The sequence below is a fragment of the Alosa alosa genome, chromosome 7, assembly GCF_017589495.1.
Source record: "Alosa alosa isolate M-15738 ecotype Scorff River chromosome 7, AALO_Geno_1.1, whole genome shotgun sequence".
NCBI classification, from domain to species: Eukaryota; Metazoa; Chordata; class Actinopteri; order Clupeiformes; family Clupeidae; genus Alosa; species Alosa alosa.
The window spans coordinates 15,422,625-15,433,557 of record NC_063195.1 but is presented as its reverse complement, the minus strand read 5'-3'; the positions used below and the strand labels follow the sequence as shown (position 1 = coordinate 15,433,557).

The window sequence follows — 10,933 nt, the reverse complement described above, 5'->3', positions numbered from 1 at the left end:
GTGTGTGTTTGTCCTTTGATTTAAAGTCCCTTTTTCCCTCTAAACCACACGAGGACAGACCTGCGCTAAACAGCTGTATTAACACTGGTGTGTGTGTGCGTGTGTTTGTCCTCATGTGATTTAAAGTGTTTTTCCTCTAAACCACACGCAGACACACTTTTCCCTCCCTCAAACTCACGAGGACAGACCTGCGCACTAACAGCTGTATTAACACTGGTGGTGTGTGTGCGTGTTTGTCCTCATGTGATTTAAAGTGTCGTTTTCCCTCTAACTCAACGAGGACACGAACTTTGTTGTGAAAACTCTAAACCACCTGCGAGGACAGACACACGCTAACAGCTGTATTAACACTGCTGGTGTGTGTGTGCGTGTGTTTGTCCTCATGTGATTTAAAGTGTCGTCTTTTCCCTCTAAACCACACGAGGACAGACACACGCTAACAGCTGTATTAACACTGGTGTGTGTGTGCTTTGTCCCTCTAAACCACACGAGGACAGAACACTGGCTGTATTAACACTGGTGTGTGTGTGTTTGTCCTCATGTGATTTAAAGTGTCGTCTTTTTCCCTCTAAACCACACGAGGACAGACACACGCTAACAGCTGTATTAACACTGGTGTGTGTGTGCGTGTGTTTGTCCTCATGTGATTTAAAGTGTCGTCTTTTTCCCTCTAAACCACACGAGGACAGTGTTTTGTCCTCATGTGATTTAAAGTGTCGTCTTTTCCCTCTAACTCACACGAGGACAGACACACGCTAACAGCTGTATTAACACCGGTGTGTGTGTGCGTGTGTTTGTCCTCATGTGATTTAAAGTGTTTTTCCTCATGTGATTTAAAGTGTCGTGTCTTTTGTCCTCATGTGATTTAAAGTAAAAGTGTCTAACTAAACACACGAGGACAGACACACGCTAACAGCTGTATTAACACTGCTGTCTCCATAGTCACACCTACTACATTTAATATGGAGTCACAGGCCCTATGGGGCTATTAACACTTTAGGAGTGCATACTGGTAAAACACACACACACACACACACAACACACACACACACGCATAATGCATGCATGCCCTCTATATCCACCAAGACACACATACAAAACCACACACACACACACACACACACACACGCATAATGCATGCATGCCCTCTATATCCACCAAGACACACATACAAAACCACACACACACACACACACACACACACACACACGCGCATAATGCATGCATGCCCTCTATATCCACCAAGACACACATACACACACACACACACACACACACACAAGTATATACACAAGTTTATGTAGGTCTCTCACTCTTTCACTCTTATACCTACACACACTACACACACACACACAACATTCTAACTCTCTAACTGTGTGTTCTTGGCACGGCCGTTCTAGCTCTTGTGCAGTGTTACCAATGCATCGTGCAGTACTGAAATGACACAATAGCCCCACATCCTCACACCCTTTCATATATATCACGATTGGCATGGGGTACTTTCCATAAGATTATCTCTCAATGCAAATCAAACCAGCTTTTATGCTCTAGGTATTGTAAAGGGTATGTGATGAAGTGGGGTTATTTTCATTTCAAAGGCCAAGGGAACTTTACCAGGATGCATAGTGGCCTGGATCCATGAAATAACTGGCCTTTAAAAATTACATTACATTACATTACATTTGGTTGACGCTTTTTAACCAAAGCGACTAACAACATGGTAAACAGTAAGTTTTAGAACAATTCTCACAATTTTAGGACAGTTTAAAAAACATTAGAATACAGTAAAGAATAAGTCGTCGGTGAGTGCTGTTTTAACAGTTACTTGTCAGTTTAAAATGGCTGGTGAGTGCTAGGATCAGTAAGACTTGTTGTAAGTGTTGCTATGAGAGTAGATGTTCTCTAAAGAGCTGGGTCTTCAGGAGTTTTTTGAAAGTGGAAAAGGATGTCCATACAAATACAAAATACAAATATGCCTGCCTCTATGGGTCTATAAATAACTTTACATACCCTATACACATGCTAAAGTTGACTAAGAAGAGGAATAAAAAAATAATATTTTGGAAATTGATCTTAACTCATTGAGTGCCAAAACCTTCCCGTGTGTTGAGTGCCAAAAACGTAATATTACGTTTTTAGCTTTTTTAAAAAAAGCTAAAATCGATCATTTTTAAAAATTACGAAACTCTAACACTCTAACACACCTTATATGTGGTTTTGGGAACTCTGTGATGAATGGAAATGAAATATATGACGATCAGAAACTCATGAAAATGCACATCTGGACATTTTATCTGGACATTTTATCATAACTCGGTTGCCGCTTTGGGTCGAATCAGTGACGCATGCACGTCAGGTCAAAACCAGGCCATTTTCGTGGGTCTATCACTAGGTGGCAGTCTCGCCCAGGTCTCGCTGATCACTTCCCAGAAAGTTTACACAAGTAAGTAACAGGCAACACTTCATATTTCATGAAAGGCGTTATATCTCCATTTCTAGAAAAAAACAGCGATGTTGATGAAAACTAGCCACTATTTAGCTTGGGATTTCTCAGGAACAGAGGTGTGTAGAAATACACGGTTTGCACCCACCGAGAGCTTAAAGGATAATTCCGGTGTGATTTTGACCTAAAGTGTGTTGAAACATGATAACGAGTGTGAATGTATGTCTCATAGCTCACCTCGGCTTGTCCCCTGCACTCAGAAATCTGGCGCTAGTTAGCCAATGCTACCAACACAGTGTTTCGTTGTGGTGCCTCGGGCATCGGCCTAGCCATGCAAATAAATCACTGTTTTACACCATTTACGAGGCTCAAAGTAGCTCCATACTTCATTGGTAGACTTCCGAGGGCCTTGACATTTAAAACGAGACATAGAGAACTTAGAAAAAGCACTGGTAGTTTATTTACAAGACGATTTATACAGACAGTACCTTAAGGAATTTTACCGTTTGACGCCATCTTGAATTTAGTCACGATAAGTCGAGCGACGAGTACGAATGAACAGGTATGATAAGGGATCAGATTCCAAAAATAATTCTGTGAAAATGCATGGATTCCAGTTGCTGCTACGGAAGCTGTGGCTGTACAAATATCATCAACAATGGTCTAGATTGCTGGCACTCTAGACCCCGACAAAGCTCCCGAAAACAGCTTGGCATTCAATGAGTTAATGTCTTAATTAGCAAAATGAGGAAAAATCCAACCTTTAAAGACACCAATTTTCTTTGTGAATGAATAATGAATCGTAAGTAAATCTTTGTTCTTCCTCAAAAAAAAAAAAAGGGGCCTTAAGTATACATACCCCTATGTACAACTGTACATAACTATTTGGTATTGTTTTTCTAAAGGTCTTAAACTAGAGGAGGAGATCCCTCTCTAATTTACACCTGTTTGATGGTGTGACATCTCAGATAGCATTTGTTGTGATTTTAACTGATTAACCAAATGTTCCAAACAATCTCTCTTTATTTTATCATTCACATCATGTTGATTTGACTTTGATGGCCTGTGTGACTTTAATTCTGGCCTGTGTGACTTTAATTCTGGCCTGTGTGACTTTGATTCTGGCCTGCGTGACAAAGTCTGCATGTGTGGACTACATGGGAAGCTTACTGAGAAGACTCCATACAATGCAGTGGGCAGAATCATGCCATTAAGCACTTTTCCAACAGATATTAAATTAAACTGAAAATGTATTTTATGGAAATATATATCTTTTGATAGCACAGCGCGGAGAGCTCTACAGGTGATTTCTTTACTCCTTAAGACTGCAGTGAAAAGGTGTATATGGTTCTCTGAAATATACTCTCACACCCATCACACCCCCAGCCACACACCCCTCACACCAACACACCCACTCTCTCTCTCTCTGCACATAGAGTACATTCTGTACCTCCTCTGTAATTACTCTGCGTCCATACACTCAGCACGGCTTGATTCCTGAAAGGCCCTACACAAACCATGAGTGGCCACACAAACATGTGTGTGGCCTCTCAGTCATGCATGAGACACAGGCATCCCAGTCTACCAGCTCAAATGCCTCCCTCCAAAGCACATTCACATGTGTAAGAAGACACACACACATACATACTGTACACACACACATACACACACATTTTCACTCTCTCTCATCCATCTCTCTCTCTCTCCCTCTCCTCTCTCTCTGCTCTCTCTCTCTCTCTCTCCCTCTCTCTCTATATACCCTCTCCCTGCTGCCTCATTGGCTGATGCATTTAACCCTCCACACACAGACTCGGTCAGTCTCTCATTGACTTTCTTTCTCTCATTGGAGTTACTCTCACATAAAGAGCACTCTTTAACTTTCACTCCTTCGCCTGACCAACACATCTCCCCATTCCAGTCATTTTGTGAAAGACTGAAAAAAAAAGAACAACAGAATAAGAGGACAGCAAGAGAAGAAGAAGAAGAAGAATAGGAAGACGAATGGAACTGGAATACCCCCAGTTCCACTTCCCAGGAGGAGAGAGGGAACTCGAGCGACAGCACTGCTGGGATTGTGGAGGAGAGGATGACAGACTCGTGAGGATAAACGGGGAGAGGAGTGGTGAGGGGAATGAGGAAGACTGCGGCAGAGAGAGGGAGGAAGAGGAGGCGCTCAAGTGTTTTCGGCGTTACGAGAGGGAGGTGAGCGGAGAGGGGAATCTATGGCACAACGGAGAGAAGGAGGAATGTGAAACCGAAGAAAGGGGGGATAGAGAGGGAGTGGGCAGAGGAGAGGAAGGAGGAGGAGGCGGCGTGAGTCGGGAGGAGAATGGAATCAGAAGCCGAGAATCGGAAGCCGAGATGTGCAGAGGAGAAGAGGTGAAGACGGGGAAGGAGAGAGAGGACGGGAGAGGAGGTGACACGAGAAGGGGCGACGAGGAGGAGGAAGAGGAGGTGTATTCCGGCTTTGAGGAGAAACGAGGTGCCACGGGTGGAGGAGAACAGATCGAGGAGCAAGAGGAGAATGGAGAGAGAGAGGAAGAGGAACAAGGAGAGAGAGAGGAAGAGGAACAAGGAGAGAGGGATGAAGAGGAAGGCAACTGGAAGAAGAATGGCGAATGCTCTACCGTCGAGGAGAAAAAAAACAGCTGCACAGATGAAGTAGAAGAGGAGGAGGTAGAGAGGGAGATAAAGAGAGAGGGAGATGGGAGAAAAGAGGAGAGACGAGACAAACAGCAGGACAACATCAATGGAAGAGAAGAGCATGATGTGCAGGATAAAGAGAGGGATGAAGAGAAAGAGGTGGAGGAGGAAGATGAAGAAAGGCAGGTAGAAGGGGAGAAATATGAGGAAGAGGATGATGGAAGAAGGGATGAAGAGGAGTGTAATGAGAATGAGGAAGAGTTTGAGGAGGAGGATGAGGATGGTGCGTGTGTAGCAGAAGTGAAGGGCGAGTCCGAGTGTCCTGAGTGTCTGAGGAGGCCGGTGCTCTACTGTGTGGATGAGCAGCTGCCTCTCTGCTGGGCCTGTGGCCTGTCAGAACCGCACGATGGACACACAGTGTGTGCCCCTGAGGAAGCACTGCAGGACAGCAGGGTAGGACACACACACACACACACACACACACAGATACACACACACACACACACACACACACAGACACAAAGTAAGTATACCTATAGAATTGCATGCTGCCCATTTGGTTTCTGCCAGTGGTGGATAATATGCTTTCTCGTAACATTTGCCAATCACATCTAAACCTTTGAACAACTTGCTGTCCAGTGGATAATCTTACTGACTGTTTAGAAAGGTTAATCGATAGATAGATTTATTCCATGTAAGCTTTCCATGCTATCATGCACACTCTCCTTTATTCCATCTGATCTCTCTATAACACACACTCTCCTTTACTCCATCTGACTCCATCTGATCTCTCTATAACACACACTCTCCTTTATTCCATCTGATCTCTCTATAACACACACTCTCCTTTACTCCATCTGATCTCTCTATAACACACACTCTCCTTTACTCCATCTGACTCCATCTGATCTCTCTATAACACACACTCTCCTTTATTCCATCTGATCTCTCTATAACACACACTCTCCTTTACTCCATCTGACTCCATCTGATCTCTCTATAACACACACTCTCCTTTACTCCATCTGATCTCTCTATAACACACACTCTCCTTTATTCCATCTGATCTCTCCCTATTGCCGTCTTCCCAGGTGGAGGTGAGCATCTCCATGCAGCCTATCTTTCAAAGTCTGAAGAATCTCAAAAGAGTGCAAGAAACTTACAGACATATGGCCAAGCACCTTCCAGTAAGCATCACAGAAAATACCTTACAGTCAATCAAATATCATCTTCACTTACAGTTATATCCAATCAAATGTCACTTACAGTTATATCCTATCAAATGGCACCTGATCATCGTGTTCTGTGTTGCTTCAATGACATAATGTCATAGACAATGATGCGCATATCAAATGGCTGATAAAATTACTATGCCTTTAATGATATTGATGACTCACCATAATAATTTGAATGGCTACACCTTCTATAACATTATTCACTCCACCTTTAATGACATTACTCACTACATCTTTAAAGACATTACTCACTACTCCTTTAATGGCATTACTCACTACTCCTTTAATGATAATTACTCACTACTCCTTTAATGAATGTGAATGGCTGCTGTCCTGTGCTTGCAGAGTCAGTCTGCTCAGACGGAGCGGCAGATCCAGGACCAGTTTGAGGAGCTGCGTCGCTTCCTTCGGAGAGAGGAGGAGGCGCGGGTCGCCGCGGTGAGGGAGGAGCAGGAGCGGAAGGCCCGTGCGCTCCGAGAGAGGGCCGAGAGGATGCGGGGGGAGGTGCGCGAGCTCCTTCACGCCCTCCGGGCCTCCCAAATGGAGATGGAGATGGAGGGCGAGGATAACGGGCTACACTTCCTGCAGGTCAGACAGACGCACATGCAGCGGGCGAGTGATAGCAGATGTGCTGTGGGTGGTGGTTAGTGATAATACCCCTTCCCTGTAAAACGCTTTGGGTGCCTTGACAAGCGCTGTTTCAATGCAGTGTGTTGTTGTTGATGTTGTTGTTCTGTTTGCCATGGGGTGCTGATCGTGAGGTGTACAGTAGGAGACGGAGCGCAGCGTTCAAAGGCACCGCAGAGGCAGATTTGTTTGTGTTGTATACTGTATGTGGTGTTGGTGACGTGATGTTTGTGTTGTCACTTGTAACTTGTACAGTAGATGAGTTGGTTCTTGTCCAGATGGTTGTGATATATGATGTTTGTGAGGAAGTGCGGTTTTTGAGACAGATGGGCTACACTTCATGTAGGTCTGGCTACATTTCACGCACACAGGGAGGCTATTGGTGTGGTGGTGTCCATAAAGGATGTTTGTGTTGTGTGATGTGACTGTGGTGTTAAGAATCGTTACCATGTTGGTTTTGTTTATTCCTTTCAATGTTGCAATGTTTTTTTTATCAAAACCCTTAAAAATTAAATCAGTGCCATTTCAATGAAGTAATTTGTTTCTCTCTTCCAGAATTACAAGAAGACATTAAAGAGGTATCGATATTTTACTTCCAATTCACACTGTATATTGCCCTTCTTTTTGCAAGCAGAAAGTTTACATCTGTGTTGATCTCTGTGTGTGTGTGTGTGTGTGTCTCTGTGTGTGTGTGTGTGTGTGTGTGTGTGTGCACATTAATGTTACTACAGAGTATGGAAAGTCAACCAGAGTCCAGAGAAGAGTTATGATTCCCTGATTGATGTCCCCAAACACGTGGGTAACCTTAGGTTCAGGGTCTGGGAGAAAATGAAAGAGATCTGTCCTTACTGTAAGTACTGTGTGTGTGCGCGTGTGTGTATGTGTGTGTGGCATTTCTCTAATTTCATTCTACACACTAAATAAATAATGTACATGCTGTATGTCTGCTGTCCACTCTCTCCCTCACCTCTGTGAAGACCCCATGTCCTCCTTTATTCTCTTCACCTTCTAACCCTTCCCTCATACTTCTTCACTCTTTTTTTTCTACGGCTCTTTTCTACGGCTCTATTCGAAACGGGAAAAACTGCTGCCTTTTATCAGATGGCGGATGACACTTGTAATGGCTGCTGATTGTGTTGAAATGTCATTTGTTTCTTTTCTTAGATTTGGCAAAATCTAGTGAGAAATAAGCACTGTGCTATCTGATTATACCATTTTTGTAACCATTGATAGCGTCTGGTCTGATATACGTGCCATCATGTCAGATAACTTTCTACCTGCTAGCTTCATTAAGCTAATTTAACATTCTTGCTTGTGAATACCGTAGCGTTAACATTTTGTTAAGAGACTGTTCGAAACCATCATATGTCCATTATATCTTCCCCCTTTCTTTCATATTACTGTTATCTCTCCATATCCTTACTTACTCATGTCCCTCTTTCATAACTCTATCCTTTCTTCCACCCTTTTCTTCTTTTTCTCTTTTCTTCCATCTCTCTCTGTCTCTCTCTCTCTTCAGCTCCAGTGACCCTTGACCCCAACACTGCTGGCCCCTTCCTGCTCGTCTCTGGTGACCTCACCAGCGTCCGGAACAGCGGCGTTGACATCGACGCTGACGGTGACATCCTTGACGCCGACGACAACAACCGTCTCCCGGACAACCCGGAGCGCTTCACCAGCTGCGGCGAGATGCTGGCCTGCGAGGTCATTTCCATTTCCGAGTCAGCACAGCGTCAGCCCCTCCGTGGCCGCAGCCGCAGCCGCAGCCTCGGCTTTGGCGTCGGCCGCGGCTGCCGCCGTCCTGCCGGTGCGGACGCCGCTGACTCTGCCTACACGTCCTGGGTGGTGGACGTGGGCGACAACAGCAACTGGATGGTGGGCGTGGCCCGCCGCTCCGTCTCCAGGAAGTCGCCGGTGGCCGCGTGCCCCGAGAACGGCCGCTGGGCGCTGTCGCTGCGTCGCTCGTGCTACGAGGCGTCGGAGTCCCCCGCCGCGCCTCTCCCCCTGTCCTTCTGTGGTGAGAGAGGCCGCAGGCTGCAGGGGCCCGCGGACACAGCCCCGGGGCTGCGGAGGGTCAAGGTGCGCGTTAGCCACGGGTCTGGGCGCGTGTGCTTCACCGATGCCGACCGCCACACGCACCTGTACACGTTTTCCCACACGGCCGCCGGAGAGTCGCTCCAGCCGTACGTCTCCACCGCTTGCCACTGCCGCTACCCGCTCAGGGTGCTGCCGGCGTCCGTCACCGTGACGACGAGCCGCCAAGGGCCAGGAGGAGAGGACGAGGAAGAAGAGGAAGAGGATGAGTAAGAGGATGAAAGACCAGCAAAAAAAGACAGATGACTATGTCATACACATCAGTCAAAAAGCACTTGTGTCTGATGGCTGATTCTATTGTTTCCTTTAAATCCCTTATTGAAGCCCCTTTGTGAGGGCTTTTTGTGATTTGGCTTCAGTTCTAATTCCTTTTGAATTATCTATATGTATGTATAATACACTTAAAAGCTTTTGTCTGTTGTGTTTTAACATTTAATGAGTTTAGGACTATGTTGTTTTCCTCCCTATGTGAAGCATTCTGTTTACGGGGTATTGAAATGAAATTAAATAAATATTATTATTATTATTATTATTGCTATTATTATTGCTATTATTATTATTATTATTATTATTATCATTCATACAGGCTCGGACTGGTAATCTGTACAACCGGGCATTTGCTCGGTGGGCCGGTCCACATGTTGGCCCATTTTTTTTTTTAAAGTTATTTAGCCTATTTGCGGCCCGTCATTTAGACCTAGGGCAAAAACGTTTAGTATACACTTGTGGTGATAGCCTACAGTTAATGTGAATCGCTGACTATAACCAAAGTAAAGGAGAAGATTTGCACCAAATAGGCCTAAAGGCTGTGGTTGTGTTTCTACAACATGTTGGCACAAATCGTAATCTGTCAACTATGACGATCTCCATGCATGTTCAGTAGCCTATATTTTTCATTTAGTCAAGCAGTGATGTGGTTTAATGCATGGGATAACATGACGTGAGACAGACAGAAGATGAGCCTGTCTTTAGTAGCCTATCCCTGAATCCCGTCCCTCTCAAATCATTTTAAAATGGTGTGATTAGCAACCAGAATTTTTTTTAAAAATCCCGGAGAGACCCCTACGGACCCCCGTGTTATTATGATTATAATAACCTATAGGTCCAAATCTAAATGGCTTCAGTTTATGAAGTGTTGCTACAGCATGATACTGTGTGTTTGTTATTTATGGGGGGGAATCAGGGGGGATTTTGGTATCGGTGGGCTTGTGTGTGTGTGTGTGTGTGTGTGTGTGTGGGATGGGGGGTCGTCGGTACAGTAGTGGGCCGGTCCAGGAGAAAATTGCCAGGGCTGAATTTTGTTCCCAGTCCGACCCTGCATTCATATGTGTAACTTTTACTGTAAAGTGGGGTTTACTATGTCACTGCAGACACAGAATAGGCTACTTACTATGTTCAAAGTGAGAAAAAGTGTGACGTGATATACGAGATCCCTTGCCTAACATGCAATAAAACGTACATAGGAGAGACAGGCCGGCAATTCAGCACACAAAAAAAAGGAACACCAGAAAGAATGTGAGAAGGAAACATCTGGAACACTCACCCCATGCAACAAGAATGAAAGCAACACAGGAAAATCTGAAATTTGCCATTTCAAACCACTGTAAGAGGGAAGAGGGATCTAATGAACTGGGATGAAGAAGAAGAATGGTTATGATTACGCTTTTGTCTAAAGCGACATACAAGATGCTGGTCAGACTATAATAAGGAGAATAGCAATAATAAATGTTAATAATTCTTATACATGTCCATTCAATCAATGTTCATCTCATAGCCCTTATTTAAGCTTACTTGTGCCAAGGTGTGTGTTTATTAAAGATGCATGTGAAGGTAGTAGTGCTTCAGTGATGGTCTTTTCATGTTCTGTGTGTTTTACAGCATATTAATCTTC

The 10,933-nt window shown here is 44.5% G+C and overlaps 1 protein-coding gene across 1 annotated transcript; it reads left to right on the top strand.

Annotated features, from left to right (window-relative positions):
• The first annotated feature begins 4,256 nt into the window (after positions 1 to 4,256).
• LOC125297038 (E3 ubiquitin-protein ligase TRIM35-like) lies at positions 4,257 to 9,571 on the top strand. Its single transcript, XM_048247184.1, has 6 exons — positions 4,257 to 5,539; positions 6,178 to 6,273; positions 6,667 to 6,909; positions 7,504 to 7,526; positions 7,680 to 7,798; positions 8,468 to 9,571. Exons 1-6 carry the CDS (start codon positions 4,445 to 4,447, stop codon positions 9,253 to 9,255), a joined length of 2,364 nt encoding a protein of 787 aa, XP_048103141.1. The 5' UTR covers positions 4,257 to 4,444; the 3' UTR covers positions 9,256 to 9,571.
• The last annotated feature ends 1,362 nt before the right edge of the window (positions 9,572 to 10,933 follow it).